This window comes from Notechis scutatus, chromosome Z, assembly GCF_049901735.1.
Source record: "Notechis scutatus isolate UNSWTSFEM ecotype Mainland chromosome Z, rNotScu1.2, whole genome shotgun sequence".
Classification (NCBI taxonomy): Eukaryota; Metazoa; Chordata; class Lepidosauria; order Squamata; family Elapidae; genus Notechis; species Notechis scutatus.
In genome coordinates this window covers 66,971,648-66,991,462 of record NC_142025.1, presented here as the reverse complement: position 1 = coordinate 66,991,462, position 19,815 = coordinate 66,971,648, and the positions used below count along the sequence as shown (strand labels likewise).

General features: G+C 36.5%; 1 protein-coding gene across 11 annotated transcripts in view; it reads left to right on the top strand.

Annotated features, from left to right (window-relative positions):
- Window positions 1-19,815, top strand: part of ELMO1 (engulfment and cell motility 1) — a 536,034-nt gene that overhangs the window by 291,038 nt on the left and 225,181 nt on the right. For all 11 annotated transcript variants that reach the window (XM_087947669.1, XM_087947675.1, XM_087947674.1 and 8 more), the window contains one exon: window positions 8,079-8,183. In XM_087947669.1, the coding sequence (XP_087803795.1) occupies window positions 8,079-8,183 (105 nt within the window). The remainder of the gene's footprint in view (window positions 1-8,078; window positions 8,184-19,815) is intronic.

Below are 19,815 nucleotides of genomic sequence, written 5' to 3'. Positions count from 1 at the left end.
CTGCCACATCGCTGATGTCAGCCTGAATCACAAAGGATTTTTCTGAGCCCAGGTACTTCAACACCGGCTCAGCTGTAAAGAGCTTTTTTAGCTTCTTGAATGCCGCTTGGCATTCCATGTTCCACTTTAGTGGCTGGCTGGGTTTAGCCCTTGGTTCTCAACAAGTTAGTAATAGGGAGAGCGATTTAGACAAATGATGGAATTAATTGCCTATAGAAATTTGAGAACCCTAGGAAGAAGCTTTTAAACTATCTTCAGATGTGCAGGGCTTTCCATTTTAACACTGCTCACACTTTTTCTGGGTCCATTCCCACTCCCTGGTGTGAGATCCAATATCCCAGGTAGTCTATTTTGTCTTTGTGGAACTCACATTTTGAGAGCTTAGCCTATAGTTTGGCAGTTCAGAGTTCTTTCAGAATGCCTGGACCAGCTTTATGTGCTCAGCTTTGGCTTCAGTATATATCAGAATGTCAATAAGGAACACCAAAACACCCTTATATAGGTGTTCATGCAGCACCTCATTTATCAGCTGAATACTGTAGGGGCCCCTTGAAGCCCACAGGAGCATGTTAAACTGGAAACACCCCAATGAGAGTTAAAAGTTGTCTTCCAGTCATCCCTCTCCTGAATCCTGACTCGGTAATAGGCTTCCCGCAAGTCCAGCTTAGAAAAAATCTTGCCCTTTGAAAGATGGGCCAGCATGTCCTTCATGGGAGAAATATTTTCCATGTACACTGCATTTAGACCCCTATAATTGACTCATAAATGAAGTGAGCCATCTTTCCTTTCCCAGAACAGTACTGAGGCAGCTACTTTAGGTCTAACAGGCAAAATGAAGCCATGCTTCAAGTTTTTGTCTATGAAATTGCACAGCTCATCTAGCTCCCAGGGTGTCATGGAGTAGAGTTTTGGCTTTAGTAGCTTAGCTCCCAGAAGGATCTTGATGGCACAGTCAGTAGGTCGGCGAGGGAGAAATTCATTCTACCCCACCTCACAAAACACCTCTGCTAAGTCCGGTATTCCCCAGAATACCCTCTAGTGACTCGGGGGAGGACCGGAACTCCATGACCTCTTTGCTCTTCAGGGCGATTTCCCTGGAGCACTGGGAGAGTTTTGCTGGCTTCACACCCAATTGTTGATCTCCCTTTCTGGTTGGGGTCTTTGCATGACATTCCATCATGCAGTGGCATTCCTTCTTACAGTTCAAGCAGGCTGTTGAGCTTGGTGACTTCTCTCTTCCCCTCGGGTGGTGACTCCTTCCAGGTTCTGCTCGAGCGATACTCATTTTGAGCTTGGTCAATTTTGGCTTTTTCCACCAAGATGTACTGGTGGTGCAGGCAAGCCAGGGTGATATAAGCATGGTACAGGTTGTCATTCATCCCGTCCTTGAAACAGCTCACCAGTATTTCTTCTGGCCAGTCCTTGAGCCAGACCAGCTCTCAAAACTCCTCTGTGAATGTCATGTCCCTGTCAGAGTCTGAATCCAAGGAGGAAGACGAACAGCTGACAGAGGAAACTGGGGAATGGCAAAGTCCAGCTGGGCAGAGCAGGGGAGAGATAGAACAAGGAAGAGGGAGTTCAGAGGCCCACTCCCTTTTCATCCTAGGGCACACAGGGAGGAATGGAGAAGAGAGCAATGTGGGTTGCGCTGATTACGGGGGAAGAAAGGACCCTTATTCCCTTCATTAGACACACTTGGGAATGAGAGTTTAAAAGAAATGCAAGCTGAGTGTGGCATCTGCTGGGAACAAATGTGAGTTTATCTTGACTTGACTTGGATTATCTGTGTTCCTGGCATCCTCCCAATTGGGTCGAATTACTGCCGTTCCTTCATGTCTGGAATTCCTTCTCTTGCCCCTGCTGGACAAAAAAACCTCATCTTGCCTTGATTGGACTTATAGTTACAGTTTTTGGACCACACCAAAGACTGTTCCTGGGAGAGTTTTTCTCCAGCCCAGAAGGTAACCAGGACATTGGGGGCAAAGTTGGAGCTAATAAAGTGACTCCTATTGATTATCTGACTGTTGCCTTTGTGACACGCCCCGGGTAATAACAATAAATTTGGCTACTGGCCAGCAACTTTGCTTTATAGTTTTGAAGTGGTCGCTGGCTTTTTGGTCAGCTAGTGGGTCCTTGAATCTGCGCCTCAGGGCCGTCATGAAGCTGTTAAAATTTCAGACCTTAGGGTGTCCGTGTTGTGGAAAGTTATCATCCAACATGCATCAGTCCCCTCCAGGGCCAGTGTGATAACCCTGAACTTTGCCCCTTGGTTAGGAGATCCTTCCTATACTTTTGCATGTATGTAAGCATATGCACCATGAAGAACCCCAGTTGCCATCAAATTTTATGCCTGGGGGGGGGGGTGCCTTCCATTCCAGCTGTATGTGTCCCGTCCTACCAGCATGAACAACTTGCACTCTGTCCAAGTCTCTCCGAGGTGGGTTCATTGGGGTGGCAATGGGCTCATCAGTGTTCTCTGCACCACCTGTGGAAGTCCCAGGGGCTGGGGAATTCTCTCCCTCACCGGTAGCCTCCTCTTGACCCCTCTTGTCTCCAGCAGTGCAGGCCCTGGCATCTTGGACTCTCATGCCTTGGAGGGCCTCTCTCATGAGGCGCATTGCTTGTTTCATGAGTTGGTTGTGATTGGCCTGATGCTTTCTTCAATTTTGTCACCATCATAAAAGGTTTCTAGCTCACATTTCCACCCCTGCTGTCGGCTGCCCCAAGTAAAGGTGATACCTCGGGTTCTTCCATCCCAGTCTTCCTTCTTCCCTATGCCAATGGACCACCTCGGCTTTGTGCAGTTCCAGAATTATTCCATACACTCGGGCTTTCTTCAGGTTGAGCCTTGATGTGGGGTTCCTCCCCACATTTGGCTTCCTCATGATAACTGCCCTGGTTGGACTTTCTTTGCACAATGCCACAGTAGGGCTGGACCCTCTCTGGGTTGACCATTATGTAGATTCTGCTTAATGTAAGGTCCTGCCTTGCCAGTCTTCTCAAAAAAGCAGAACTCTTGGGGACTTCCGGTTTGGGCTCCTTCGGTGGCGGACAAAAACCGTGATTGTGCGTGGTTTTGATCCGTGCTTGCTGCCAGAGTGCCCCGAGCCGTTTGGATTCGGGGCTGAAGCTACCCGTAGAGGTGGTGAAGAGGGGGGAGACTGCCAGTGGGGTTGAGGAGAGCCGCATCTTTCATCCTTGGCTGGCCATCCCTTTCCCAAAGGCAGTTGCAGCGGTGATCAGAAATGGCCACCTCAAAGAAGAACCCGACTGGACAAGATTGTTCAAGAGGAAGATAAAAGAGAAAGTTTTGACTGACCGGGTCAAACTTAGAAAATAACTATACAAGGTACCCTGGAATTTGAACTATAAAGAATAATATTATTCCTAAAGAGGATTTTTAAAGCGGTGAAGTTGAGAGGGAAGGGAAAAGATTTGGGTTTTTTTCTCACACTGACAGCTGTAATTGACTTTGAATGTTAAGAAGAAGAGATCTAAGCAAGAAATTGATATTAATTCACTTTGACATCAATAGGCAATTCTAAGCTGAAAATAAAGTGTCAAAGGGGTAATAAAGACTTTTGGATATTTCAAAATTTTCAAAAGGAGGTAAGGAGAGAAAATAAAAAGAAAAGGGTGGGATCTAGAAAAAATGGAGGAGACCACCTGGAAGTAAAAAGAATTAACAGTGGAATTTTAACAAGATTTTGAAAAGATACACTGTAACTGAAACTTTGTTACAAGGTGAGCCTTCAGAAAGAGAAAGTGAAAAAAAGAAGCAAGAAGAAACAGCTTTGGATTATTTGAATTATTTGGTGATTTTTGGAATTTTGGATGTTGTATTTTAATGATATGAACTAAAATCAATTGGGTGGTTGTTTAAAAGTGTTTAAAATGGCATCACTCCTTGAAGAGCTAAAAATGAAACTTAAAAAACAGAAAGAAGACGCACAAGAGGGAAGAGGATCTTTTGGGTCATATTTCCATTTCTAGAAATGGAGATTTTAAACTGAAAAACAACAAGAAATGCTTGCAGAACAAGAAGGGTGGGACAAAGAGGAAGCCATCTTTAATGATCAAGCAATTTTATGTGGGGTAAAAAAGGAAAAGGAGGGAAAGGGAGTAAAAAACTTAAGAAGAAACAACTAAAAGAAAGAGTAGTTCAGCTCTGTTCGGGTATTTTCCCACGTCATTATAGTTGTGCTTTTAAAGTTGTAGCAATGTTTCGGCAGAATCTCATCTGCCATCATCAGGCTTGTGTATTGTGTTCGTCTGTGAGTCAGGCTTTCACAGCCATTTCTGTTTTAAATTTGGTGCTAGCCTACTGCTGTGTTAGAATGGTTTTTTCTTCATCTTGATTGGTTGGGAGTGTTTATTGGTCTTGAAGTTTGCTGTGTTCTGCTTGATTGGGGTTTCTAATATCTTCTGTCTGTTTTGTTACAATTTTTTTGTCTTGATTGGCTGGCAACATTATGTTTCCTGTATTGGAGGCTTTTAGTGCGGCTTGGCTTCAAGTAAACGGACAGCTATCATTTATTAGGAAGCTAGGTTTCATCTGGGTGCCTGGTTGGGGTGTGTTTGAGCTGAAGGTATCGGGGAGGGGGGGTCTGTTTGTGCCCAGGTGTTTGCTTGGCTTGCAGTGTGGAGATTTTTTTTGTTTGTGAGTGCAGGCTTCCAGATAATTGACAGTCTGGTGGAGTCATCTCTTCTATTCATGCTTTCAGGTCTTTTTTCAATCTCTATGGCTTCTCTGATAATTCTGTAGCTGGGGTTTTCTATAGTGGCTAGGGTTTTGGTGCCATTGAAGTCGATGCTATGGCCTGTGGCTTTCATGTGTTGGACTAGTGAGGAAGTGTGTTCCAGTTTTTTTACTGCATTTTTGTGTTTATCCAGGCGGGTACTTATTCTTCTATTAGTCTGTCTGATGTATGTGGCAGGGCATGATGTGCAGGGAACTTCATATATGCCTTGGTTTTCCAGGTCAATTTTATCTTTTTGGGGTTTCTTAGGAGGGCTGCTATTTTTCTGTCTGTTTTCAAGGCAGTCTTGATGTGATGCCTGTGTAGTATCTTACTGATTTTGTCTGTAGTACCTCTTATGTAGGGCAGGACAGCTGTTCATCTTCTATATATTAGAACTTAGTGTGTATTTTTAAGCAATGTACCAAGCAGAATTCATCTGATCAGAGTTATATGTTACAAAATAGAGGTTAGAAATTGAATATTATAATTGTAAAGACATAAATTAAATTTTAAATAAGATTTGAATGGACAGTAATTAAAAGATATAAAGGCGTTACATTCCAGGGGAAATCTTGCTTTATGAGAAAAGAAAATATGAAATTGTAAACAGGAGAGACAAAAGTATAAATATAATGATTAGAAAGATATTGAAACTTAGAAAAAGATATGTAATGGAATTTAGAAAGGAATGAGATAATTAAAAATAAGGTTGAGGAAAGTAAGGGAAGGGAAAATTATTGAGAAAATGATAAAATAGGTATAAGATATGGAATAGAATATAAAGACAAATATGTAATTGAGTTTATGTCTGTATGGAGAAGTGATAACCTGGAATCATGCTGCTCTCAAAAAGATATTTTATTTGTATTATGTTTTGTGAAAACCCAAATAAAATTTTATTTAAAAAAAAAGAAAGCGGAACTCTTTAAACGAACAGAATTTCAAAAGGAACTTTTATTAGAAGACAGTGATAGCAGAGAGAGCGTAGGCAGAATCTGCATTCTGTGTGCTGGAGTGGTAGGTTAAACTGCTCCTTTTGAGGCCCCTCCCAACGTCCAGTTCATCTTTGAGCGAATCCCAAGGTGTGAAGATGTTAGGAGAACATCGGGCGGAGAAGGTGATGATAGGTAATTCCCAGGCGCCACCATCTCGATCCTCCAGTGGTGAGACAAAACAGATGGCCCAAGGCACATTCTTTTCCCCTTTCCAACATCCTAAAGATACATTAAAGTAAAGAAAAGGAACAAAGAAACATCCCATGCGAGTATAACAGGAATCCTCCTTCCTTCCCACCGAAATGGCAAGGTTCCAATAGAGATCTATGGGACCTGACACTGCCTTTATTATTTTTATAAATAAATGAAGATTTTGAACATATCTAATATTCCTTCATTTTTCTTTTTTCTCCACACCAACAATCCTGTGAGGTGAGTTAGGCTGAGAGAGAATAATTCCTAAAGTCACCTAGCCAGCTTGCATTCCTAAAATGAGACTAGAAATCATGATCTCCTGGTTTCTAGCTTAGTGCCTTAACCATTAAAACTGGCTCTATCTAATCTGAAAAATGCTTTTCATATCTTGTGGAAAAGTTAATTTCTTTTCCCTACTTTAGAGGAGTTGCTGCAAAGTTGTTACTGAAAAAATACTTTGCAATATCTTGTTATTGCTCCCATGCTTTACCAGGAGCACATTGGTACAAATTATTATTACGTCAATAAATATTTTAGAACAACGTAACCCTTCTGTTCTGACCTACTAACACATCTTCATCACAAGCTCTCTGTGATGTCACTGTAGACATCATATATTTGACTTCAGGTGTTGCAGTGTTGAAGCAGTTCTCCCCCCTTTTATGGCATAGTTCATGGCACCTGTTACCTGTATTTTCTCAATTGGTGATGATACTCTCAGTGACTAGCTCCTGCTGAGTTCATTTGAACTGTTACCTCTTCCCTGCTGGTTCCCGATTATAGAGCTTTTTTGCTTTGGGCAATTGAAAAGTTCATTCCTTTTAAACTAGCGCCTCCTGCTTTTCAATTCAAACTCATGAGAGTGTACACAGAGAGTGGAGGGACAAGAGGCATATGACCAGAGGCCTGTTGAGTTAAGAACATTATTTCAACCTTCAGATGTGATGGCAAGAGAAGCATTAATGGCAATGGAGGATAAATTTTTGTGTCTGCTGCTGGTTTTTTTACACTTTTAAAAATTCTGCTGTACTACTATTGTAAAAAAGTGCAATGTTTCAAAATAGATTCTTTGCTTTTTTCTGTAGCATGAGGGGAGGTATGAGAAAAGGGAAGATCCATTTATATCCTCTCCTACTTCCATCACCTGCTGATTAGTTGACTATCTTGGAAAATGGAGAATAGCTGGATTTAAATGGAGATTTTTTTTTTTTGCTGAGATTCTCCCAAGGCTAATCTGGTGGATGGATTGGAACTTAATTCTGTCATTTGTGGATCAGGTGTACTATCTGAATGAGCATTGTCTGACTTCAGGCTCTGAGTTTGAACTGTGGAAAGGAAATTAAATGATAGAGCAAGATAGAGTTGTGAGTTTTATTTTGTAATACTCTTTCATGAATCAGGTGTTCTACAGAAATATCTCCCTGCTTTACCTCATAACAGCTCCCCACCTCCCAGATAAATCTTGAAGTGTTGGAACCAAGTTTGGTGGTTAACTAAATCTATAGTTGTCTTATCAAGTCTCAAGTCTCTCTAAGAGAAGTAAGATCTGACTTGAGTACAGGTGGAGCTTTTACCTGTCAGTAAATGATGCTGGCCTTTTTTAAAAACAACATTAGTCAATATTTTTTGATAATTAGAGAAGTACAGAGTAAGCCAACATATTTTTGTTCAATCACATGAACTGAAAGAAAGGAAATAGATAAGTATGGGAAAGGCATAAGACAAAATTGTTACATCTCTCCTGTCCAGGGGTGGGATTCTACTGGTTCTGTCCACTTTTGTAGAACCGTTCGCTCTGAAAAACAAAAAAAGTGCTTTTTCAACTGCTGCGCACCCGCGGGCTGTCCAGGCAGCTAGATGACGATGATATACATGCGCGTGTCCATGCAAAGTGCGCATGTGCACACAAAATGTAAAATCACCGAACCGGTAGTTACACTGGTCGGATCCCATCCCTGCTCCTGTCCCTAATATTTATTTGTTTGTCCTAAAATGCAGGTATGGGGAGGATGTCCTAAAGGTATGGGGGGATAAAACAATAAATAAAAATTAAAAATTAAATGTTTTCTTGTAGCATAATGAATGCAACACAAACATGTTGCTATCTCTTTCTTTTCTTTAATGTTACCCATTCTATGTTTTGCAGAATCATGTAAACCCAGCAATGGATTTTACTCAGACTCCCCCAGGAATGCTAGCCCTGGACAACATGCTGTACTTTGCCAAAAACCAGCAGGATGCTTATATCCGGGTAAGGCCTCTTTCTTATCATAGGTATATTTATCATTTGGTCTTTCTGTCCCTCTTTTTAAAATCCATTTGTCAAGCTTGCTCTCGAGTTGCCACCATTATTCTAGGAAGGCACTTGGGGTAATAATACAGTTAATAGGTAATGCAGAAAATAGTGCTGTATAGAACCACATTTTTTGTATGTTTTGATGACTGCTGAGCAGTGATCTCAATTTATTTTCAGGTCAAAATAAATGCCCTGCTGATAGATTTATTTGATTGATCTTCTATATATTTTGAATCCCCAAAGAAAGGAATAAGTATTATTGATTTCATTTACTTATGCAAGATAAAGGAATGCTGATTCATTTTTCTATTGTCCATTTTTAGTTCCTACTCACTTTTTGCCTACACGCCTTATCTGAAAGCAGAGAATTATATTTGGTTTCTTTTATTCTATTTCTGACGTTTTAGCAAAGACTAGTTGAATAAGCTTCATAAACTTTATTTAATATTAGGAAATGCAGTAAAATGGAGAGGATTTGACTGACAAAGTAGTTATGCTCCCTTGTTATTTACATTTGATTGGCTTAATTCTATGGGGAATAGAAAAAATATTATCTCCCAGCAAAACAAGATCAAGAATTCCTCCATCTGAAAAATCTCACGACGATAGAATGTTTTGATTAAAAATAGGTTTCATCTCAAATATTCTACAGCTTTATTCAGATAGGGGATGAAACTAAAGCCTAGTATATTTTTGTAAAGGGCAATTTAACTAAGACAAGACAATGGTAAACAATGCCTTCCATGTGCAATAGCACTGGCTATAACATAATTAAACATTGTGACTTTCAGATCTCTTTCAGTATTTCTCATTCAAAATCTATTAAATAAACAATGATATTTTCTTTTCTTTTTTTAAAAAACAGTTTTTATTTTTTTAAAAACAAACATACACATACAAAACATAAAAACATAAAACCATCTTCTATTTTATATACATACAGTGTGTCAGTTGGTTACAAATCTTTTGTGCTATCCTTTTGTAGTCATTACTCACAGTTTATATCAATTTTCACATTGTCAAAATAACATATGCTTATATATTTATCAGTTATTAATCATCCACGACTAAACTATTTATTCCATCATTTTATACGAGATATTCCAAATTTTATCTTAAAATTTATGTTATACTTTCAACCAATGGTTATATATATCTATATTATGTTTTATATCAGTATATTAAATTTCTATCAAAGAATTGTCTAATCTATTACATTACCATGTCTTTTTGTCCAACCATTGATAAAACAAATCCCATATCATATAAAATTGTTTATCTTCTTGTTCTCTAATTTCAAATGTCAATTTACTCATTTCAGCACAGTCCATAATTTTTTTAATAACTTCTTCCTGCATAGGTATTTTATCGTTTTTCCAATTCTTAGCAAATACAATCCTGGCCGCTGTTAAAACATTTACAATCAAATATTTCAACTCTGTTGTATATTTCCGATATAATTCCCAATAAAAACATCTCTGGTTTAAAGTCTATATGTTGTTTTATCATTTTTTCCAACCATGTGTGGATTTTAGTCTGATATTTTTTTGCATCTGAACATGTCCACCACATATGGTAATATGAACCAGGTATCTGATGACATTTCCAACATTTATCCGATTTATTCTTAAACATTCTCTCAAGTCTTGTCGGGGCTAGAAGTCACCTGTAAAACATCTTATACAAATTTTCTTTATATGCAGTTGACATTGTCATTTTATAATTTTGAGACCACAATTTTTGCCATTTTTCTAAATCAATCCCATATCCAAAAATTTTCCCCAAAGCAATCATCGTTTCTTTAATTTGTTCCTCCTCCAGGTTAAATTCTAATAAATGTCCATAAAGTTTTTTAATTACCTTTTCATCAGTACCCATCAAGATTTTATCTAAATCAGTCAACTTATCATAAATACCTTCTGTTTTAACATCTTTGTCAAATCTGGATTGCATTTGCAAATATGAAAACTAGTTCATTTTTACATCTAGTTCTTCCAACGCTTGCATAGATTTAAGTTCACCCTTTTCATTCAATATCTCACCATATCTAACTGTTTGTTCCTTTTTATATATTATTGGATAAGAAAAAGCTTCAATAGTGGATATCCATAATGGAATTTTTAAATAGTATTGTCTTTTTATCTTCTCCCAATTCAAAAACAGTGCCTCTCGGATGTAATGTCTTCTAAAATACCCCTGTGTTTTGGTTCCCTTGTACCAAAGGAAGGCGTGTCATCCCAACAGCAAGTCATGCCTTTCTAAGGTCAATAGTCTACTGTTCCTTAATGTTATCCATTCCTTTACCCACATCAAATTGGTCGCCTGGTAATACAACTCCCAACTGGGCAAGGTAAACCCTCCTCTTGTTCTTGCATCTTGTAACAATTTTAGTTTTATTCTTGCTTTTTTGCCCTGCCAGATATATTTCAACCCAATTCTATTTAGGTCTTCAACAAACTCTTTCCCTAGTTGGATTGGGATTGCCTGGAATAGATATAAAATTCTAGGCAATACATTCATCTTAAATGTAGATATTCTCCCAATCAATGATAATTGTAAATTTCCCCATTTTGTCAAATCTGTCGCAATCTGCTGTATGAGTTTAAGATAATTATCCTCTTTCAGTGTGCTACATCTTGGTATAATATATATCCCTAAATACTTAACCTTGTTTGTGACCTGTATTTCTAAAACTTCTTCCAACTCTTTCTTTTGTCTTGCTAACATATTCGTTGTTAATATCTTTATTTTATCTTTATTTATTTTCAAACCTGCTACTTTTCCATATTCTTCTATTTTTTCTGTTAGTTTGGGTGCTGTTTCCAATGGGTGTTCTAATATGAATACCAGGTCATCTGCAAAAGCTTGCAATTTATACTCTTCCTTTTTGATTTTCATTCCTTTTATTTCTTTATCTTCTCTAATATTTCTTTTCAACACTTCCAATGTTAACACAAACAGCAGGGGCAACAGTGGACAACCTTGCCTTGTCCCTTTTCTTATATCTAATATCTTTGCAGTTTGTTCATAGTATATCATTTCAATGGCTTGAATAATTTTTTTACCAAAGCCCATTTGTGTCAATTGAGATAAGTTGAATCGCCAACTCACATTATCCAAGGCTTTTTGTGCATCTAAAAACATCAAGGCCATTTGCTTTACAGGATGCGCCTCATAGTATTCCAGAGTATCCAAAATAATTCTCACATTGTCTTTGATTTGTCTCTTTGGCAGGAATCCATTTTGATCAATATGGATAACATTATTTAAATATCTTTTTAGTCTTTCTGCCAAAATTGAAGCAAAAATTTTATAGTCTGAGTTTAATAGGGATATAGGTCTGTAATTTTTTAACTTGCTGCAGGTCTGTATCCTCCTTCGGTATAAGTGTAATATATGCTTCTGTCCATGTTTTGGGTATTCTTTTCTTTAGCATAACTTCATTCATAACTTCTAGTAGGTGAAGATTCAATATTTCCAGGAAAGTCTTGTAAAACTCCACTGGTAAGCCATCTGGACCTGGTGCTTTCCCAACATTCTGTTTTTTTAAGGCTTCTGTTAATTCCATCATTGTTATATTTCCTTCTAGCATTGTTTCAATATCTTTAGGTATCTGAGATAAATTCACTTTCTGTAAATATTGCTTAACTTTTTCTGCTTGAATATTCTCTTGAAAGTAGAATTTTCCATAGTAATCTTGTATATTTTTTTTCTTCTCCTCATTTCCATAGCAAACATGTCCTTCTTCATTTATTAATTGGCTAATTCTTCTTGATTCTCTATCCTTTCTCAATTTATAAGCTAGCCATCTGCCTGGTTTATTTGCATCTTCAAAGTAATTCTGTTTAGCATTTTTAATTTTTTGTGCTAGTTCCTCTTTTTCCATTAGTCCCATTTTATGTTTAATTATATCCATTTTATTTTTAATGTCTTTTTTTGCGGAGACTTCTGTAGATCTTTTTCTAATCTTTTATAATCATTCTCCAATGTTTTGAAAGTCTTTTTCTGTTTTATATTTCTTTCCTTGTGTAGTCTATTATCAAGCCTCTTGTGTAGGCCTTCATCGTGTCCCAGAGATTCTGTAAAGATGTATCCTCTTTTCTGTTTTCTTTAAAAAACAAAACAAGTTATTTCTCTATTTTCTGTTTAAAGTCTTTTTCTTTTAATATCATATTATTTAAAGTCCATCAAATCTCCTCTTATATCCTTCCCAAATAACTATCACTGGATTATGATCTGCCCAGGTGCTTGTTTCTATTTCAATCTCTTGTATGTTGGCCAGTAATTCTGCTGACATCCATATCATATCTATTCTAGACCATGATGCATGTCTGTTTGAGTAAAAAGTGTATTGCTTATTTTCCACATTTCTCTCTCTCCATGCATCTTTTAGGTTAAATTCTTCAGTTATTCGAAAGAAATATTTTGATAGTATCTTTCTAGCTTTCTTCATTGATTTCTGCATTTTATAGTCCAACTGATCATTAACTATTCCATTAAGATCTCCCATCATAAAAAATATTAACATGTCCAATTCAATTATTTTCATATGTAATTTCCTGTAAAATTCTTCTTGGTTATCATTTGGAGCATAGATTGCAATTAAAAATGTTTTAACATTATTGTCCATTATTTCCACCATCAAAATCCTTCCATTGTCATCTGAGTAAATTAATTCTGCCGAAATTGTATCTTTAATATATAAAACCACACCTCTTTTTTAGTTTGTGCCAGCGACGTAAATAATTTCACTTTTTTTTTTGTTTCACTATATATTCATGTTGTTTTTTGATATGTACTTCTTGTAGGCAAATTATATCAAATTTTAATTTTTCTAATTTGTGAAATACTTTCCTTCTTTTAGTAGCCAAATTAAGTCCATTTGTGTTAATCGTAATCAATTTTCTTTCCTCCATTTTAGGCTTTGTGAGGGGTTTTTATTGCTCTAGTAGGTCTTTATTCTTGTTGCTCTCTGGGTACACCACCTACTGCACCTTCTTCTTTTTCTTTTTCAATTACTGCTATACACTCCTCTTGAAATTCAATTAATGACTCTTCCTTTCTTGCTTCTTCCTCCTTTCCTCTGAAATATTCTAAGTAGAATAGCTCAGCTTTTGCAACTGTGTCAATTCTGTGTCTTTTTTCCTGCCAGGTGAACAAGAAGCCTTCTGGCATCAGCCATCTGTAGTTTACTCCTCTTTTAAGTAGCTCTTTGGTCAAAAATAAGTATTCTCTTCTCATCTCTCTTACTCTTCTTGGTACCTGTTTCAGCACCACAATTTCTTTATCTTTATACTTTAAATTTTTCTCTCTTGCTACCTGCAGTATCTGTGTCTTGATAATCTTTTTAGTGAATCTGATATGAACTTCTCTTGGTAGTCTGTTTCTCATTGCATATCTTGTATAGACATGGAACACTTCATCCATCCCATCCATCATCTTCTCTTTGGTTATCGCTAATGCTTCTGCCAATATTTCTGTCATTATTTCAGCAAGATTTTCACCTTTTCCTTCTTCTACATTTTGAAATCCTAAGTAGAATTCTGATCTATAAATTTGCCATCATAATGGTTCGCACTTGCCCTTCTCAACATCGCTCAATCGAGTATCAATATCTCCAATTTTCTTGTCCTTTGTGTATCTTCTTCTTCAATTTTTTACAATCTATCTTCATATTTCATCATCATCTGTTAAATATTTTCTACTTTCTCATCTGTCTTTTCAGTTCTTTGCTCAATATTCTCCATTCTCTTTTCAATCTTCTGAATTCCTTGCATAATCATCTGTAATGTCACTTCCTTCTCTTTCTCCTGTTGTAAGATTGTCTATATTGACCGTTGTCCTCCAGATGGTGAAGAGGCTATTGGAAGCTGGGGCTGTTGTCTTTCTGCTCATCTTGTAGTGCTTGCCTGTAAAGAGGGAGAGAGAAAAAAGAGAAAAGAAAAAAGAAAAAAAAGGAGCGCAGGTAGGCAATTGCCACTCCAAAAAATAAAAAGGGAAAAAGAAAAATCTTTAAGCACTTATGTATCTTAATCCAATTATTTCTCTTAATAAAAGAGAGAAAAGGAAGAGGATAAAAAAAGGTAAAAAATTTACATTCTAGTTTCTGGAATAGAAGGTTGAAATCCAAATATAAAAATCCAGCTGGGGGGAGAGTAAAAAAGGAGATGAAAAATAACCTAAAGTTAAGCCAGCCACTGCCACTGAGTATCCAAGGCTCTTTAATAAATCAACTCAATGTTTCTAGTTCCAGTATTTTCAAGGTCACTTCAATCTTCTTTCTTTCAACTTCAACTCGCTCTAATTATTTATAGTTTCACAGAAGGGCACCTGCATAAACAATCTGCCATGCTCATCCCACTATCTTTTCCAGTGCAAAGCTCAAAGTCCTTAAGTATAGCACAAACAGAGGAAAGAAAGAAACAATATATCCAAGCCTGTAGATGGCAGCGCTACTTTTTTCCCCCTTCACTTTCATTCCCCCCTCATGTATCCAATACCAGGAACAAAAAGAGAAAATGAAATCCTTCCTTTTTTTAAAAAAAAGTAAAAGTAAAACTCAAATCCAAAAGAAGAGTCTTAACCAAAACAGACTTTCAAAAAATTGTTTAAAAAAAGTAAAAACAAAGATGGAAAATTTTAAAGAAACCAGTCCAGTTTAAAATTCAGTAGCTTTACCAAATTCAAAGTTCAAAAAAAGGAGGGGAAAAAACCTTTCACTTTAACTAGCTTAATTTCGCTGCTTAAACTCTTTTCTCTACACTTTTAATTTCACTTTAAATCTTTCAGGGTGTTCTCTTCAAGCAATAATAAGTAAAAGTTCATCTCACCAAACTGACACACTTTCCTTCAATCTCTTCCGTTCCGGAATTGTCCTAGCTTCAGCAGCTTGAATGGCTGCCTCTCCGCCGCCGGCAAAAGAGCTTTTCCTGGATCGACCAGGGACTTTGCGATGTCCCTGGGATCGACAGGACATGCCTTAATTAATCACTGTCTCTACGGGACAGTTTAGGTCTGTCGGAACCGTCCAGCAGTGGAGATATCGATGGCGATCTTGGAGGATCAAGTTCACACATCATACCGCCGCGACACCAGCTCTGCTCTCCCCAACAATGATATTTTCATAGTAAATATTAATTATGCAATAAAACCAAGATTTTAATGACACAATGTATAAATACTTCAATATAAATGTCTTTAATAAAGTACTTTCAATTTTCATTTAAAGTATAACAGAATAACAAAGTTGGAAGGGACCTTAGAGGTCTTCTAGTCCAACCCACTGCTCAGGCAGGAAGCCCTATACCATTTCAGACAAATGGTTCTCCAATCTCTTCTTAAAAACTTCTAATTTTGAAGCATTTATAACTTCTGGAGTCAAGTTGTTCCATTGATTAATTGTTCTAACTGTCAGGAAATTTCTTCTTGGTTCTAGGTTGCTTCTCTCCTTAAATAGTTTCCATACATTGCTTCTTGTCCTGCCTTCAGATACTTTGGAGAATAGTTCATCCTTCTTTGTGGCAACCCTGAGAACACTGCTATCATGTCATCCTTAGTTCTTTTTTTCATTAAACTAGACATATCCAATTCCAGCAACTGTTCTTTGTATGTTTTAGCCTCCAGTCCCCTAATCATCTTTGTTGCTCTTCTCTGCTGCACTCTTTCTAAAGTCTCAACATCTTTTTTTACATCATGGTGACCAAAACAGGATGCAATATTTCAAGTGTGATCTTACCAGGGGATTATAAAGTGGTACTAACATTTCACATGATCTGGATTCTATTAATGCAACTTAGGACTGCATTGGCTTTTTTGTCAGCTGCAGCATACTGTTGACTCACATTTGAGTGATTGTCCATTAGGAGTCCAGGATCCCTCTCAGTTACTACTATTGAGTCAAGAGGTAACAAAGAATTAAATGATGTGGGATGTATGGGTATGTGTGTAGAGAGAGAGAGTTTATATTTGAAATGGAAATCAATCAAATAAAGCTAATTATATCTTGTATAGTTTGTTAAGGTTTTCTGTGATAGTTGATCTCTTTTACATGACTTTTATATTTTTATATTTTTATTAAATATTATTAAAATTAGCACCTATCTATTAAAAAGAGAATGTTCTTTAGTCACCTTCTACAGAAGCTTGTTTCATTTTTTTTAAACAAACTTTATTAATTTTTTTAACACACACAAACAAAACATAGGATGTAGTGACATAAAATATCTTTTCTAGAAGAAACAAATAAACCATCTTATTTGAAAAGAAGATAATTCCAAATTTATCACACTTATATATTTATCTTGTCTAATCAACTTCATATCTTTTTAATCATATTTGTTCTGCCTTAGTATATTTTCATTAGTATTCTTCCACATCCTATCAGACTTAAACAGACATTACACAAAACATAAATACATAAAACTTCTTTTTAGAAGGTGGCTTACCCCGAGTTAACTCTTTTTATACAGACATCAATCAAAATTTATACTCACTTAATATACTATCTCATATCTTATTTAGCATTCTCTAATTTTCCATATATTTTCTCTCTCCTATTCATTCTTTTAATTCTGTTTTATTTATTCCATCTCAATTAAATAATTACATTTGCATCTTTGGTCCGTTTTCTTTCAATCACCTACTTCTCCTTTCTATCTAATACAATATTTCTCCTGTAAACCCAAATTGAAGTATGACAACTTTTTATCTTCCCCCTAAATAACACTTAAAATAAACATATTTTCCGTGCCGATTCTGCTCCGTACATTCAAAGTATTACATTTCAAAATAATAAAACACACAAATAATATTGAGTTTGATAAATAATAATAAAACTAAAAACAAGTAAAAAAAGAAATATTAAATTTATAATATAGTAAAAACAATGTTTCATAGGAAATTAAATTCTATTATTAATTCTTAAACAGTAGAGATAATATTTCATAAGAAATTAAACTCTATAATTAATACATTTTTGAATCATATAATATTCTAATTTTCTAAGTCAGCTTCAAATACTAATATCTACAATGCATTCTTATGTACTTTTGCAGAATCATTTTTTAAAAAATTGTCTCACCCCTTATCTCTGAAAAAAAATAAAAAATTCATTTTTTAGGATCTTGTTTAAAGCCTTTATGACTTCTCTTTCCTTTTCCCCTTTCTTTCTTCTCCATTCTAACTTTTTGACCCCCCCATCTCTCCAATTTCACTCTCTTACTTCCCTCTCTGTTGTATTTCTCTTTTCTGTTACTTTCTGACATCATATCGCTTTTTCATCTCATTTTTCTTTTTCTTGGTTGCTTTTTTAAGTTCTAAGTTCATCTTTTCCTTGCCCCCCTTCCGCTTTTCTTCCTCCACTAAGTGCGTATGTCCATAAAGATGGCTTCTCCTTCATCCTGTCCAAAAAATGAAAGATAGATCCAGAAGAGCCCTTAGCTTCTATTTTCAGTCTTTGAAATTCCAGTTATAGTCCTTCAAAAGATAATGCCATTTTTTCTTTCTTTCTTTTTTAATGCAACCCTAATGTCTTTAATCCCATTTTTTTTAACAAGCTTTCACAGAAATCTCAAAGTCACAAAGCAAGCGAAATCAGAGCAAACAGTTTCATTTAACACTTTTTTCTTTCTATCTTTTCACCTCCTTTAGGGTAGAATTCAAATACACACTTCCAAGATTATCTTCTAGAAGTTTTCATGTCTTTTAATCCTATTCTTATAGGCTTAAAGCAATCTCCTTCAGTACAATCTTATAATAAGTCTTTATCTCTTCCCTTCCCCTTGTAAAAAATAAAAGGAATTTTAAGATTTTTAAATCCAATGTCCAGAAATCCTTTGTCCCTTGGCTTTAAGTTTCAAAGTAAATTACCTTCGGTGCCCAAGTAGATTTTCCAAATCTCCGTCTGTTATTTCTATGGGGAGGGAGAGTAAACAAAAAGCTTCCCCTTCAGCTCAGCGCAGCTTTCCGATCTTCTTTGGGAAACAATATATCCTCAGGCAATTCAAGCAGTTCAGTTTACAGGATACTTAAAAGTTGTTATTGTCTCGGCTCAGTAAGCTCCCTCACTTTTCCAGCTTCCTCCAGCACAAATCTTACCCGGCTGCAGGCTTCTTTGTGACGGCCATCACTGACCGCCGCTCCACCACCTTGGGAAAAAGGGGTTTTTCCGGCTGGGGAGGGGGTCTGCGACACCCCCAAACCCCTGTCCGGATCCCCTCTCTCTTCGGCTGCCTCTACAGGGCAGCCATATCCCCCAGACCCATTTGGATCGGGGACACCTTGCCAGCAAGCGCAGCAGGAATCGTGAGCTGTCGCGAATTCCTGCTGCCAGCGAAGCCATGCAACCGGAAGGGTCAGAAGCTTGTTTCATTAATTGACCTAAAATTAGTTATAATTTGAAATTAGTTTATGGCCATTGTAGCATATTGATTTCTATCTATCATTAATTTTCCTGTATCCTTAACTTTTGGAGGTTGTTCTATAAAAAATATAAATAATCATTACCATTTAATTTCCTAGTAAATAGCAGCTAAAGGTTGTTCATCTTAGTCTGAAAATTTAATATCCACTTATATGAGATCAAGGAGAAAATCCATCTTTAGTTTTCAGTTCTCTCCATTGTTGCACCAAAACAGACTTCTGTTAAACTAGTTAGATATCTAGCCAGTTGGAAAGTGTCTGGAAAAACCCTCCAGGATAAATGATACATGATAACTTAGCTAGATCTTTATCACACTCACTAACTTTTTTCCCCAATAGTTTTTTCCCCAACTTCATAGATAATGAAACATTAGGTGAAAATCAGTTTATATTATTTGGAATTAAAGTTCATTGAGCTTATTTTCTTAGAAAAATTTCAGCATCACATTAGATAATATAATCAGTACTTTTGACACAAGAAAGTGAGGATTGCTGATTGTAGCATATCTGGCAGGTCCGTTTTACCTATCTTCAATCATGAGCTGCATATATTCCCCATTGCTGCTAAGACCTAAATTAAGCCAGTAATTAATCAGACATCAGAGATTAGTACGGTCTTCCATTTGTCTTTCCTACTGTTTTCAAATTTTCCAGTCTTCTGTGGGAAGAGATACTTGTAAGCATTTTAAGTTTATGTTCCTTATAGCAACACCAGGGAACATGTGCTATGTTCATTCATAATTTCTTATAGTAGTGTAGAGATTACATACTAGTACTATAGAAGTTAACATACTAAGAGTAATGAGTTTCTCACACCCTACATGACAATTGTTCCTGCTTCTAATTCTCCTGATGCCTCTTCTCAGTGTCTCTGCTTATGGCTTCATAAGGAAAAAAGATCTTCCACAGTTTGTAGTTGACCATTACATTCTCCATTATATACATTAGGAGATTTTCCTCTATCTGTGTAAATTTATTTCTATTTTCTCCAGGATTCCTTACCTGATCAGATGGAATATGTTTGTGATCAACTTTTTTTCTGCTATGGTAATCCAAACATCTCATCTACTTATCACTTCTGTTGTTCTACTCACAAGTACCTTCTCTCATTTCTATACATAAGGTTTTAAATATTAGGCTTCTGGCTAGCTAAAAAAAAGGAAAAGTA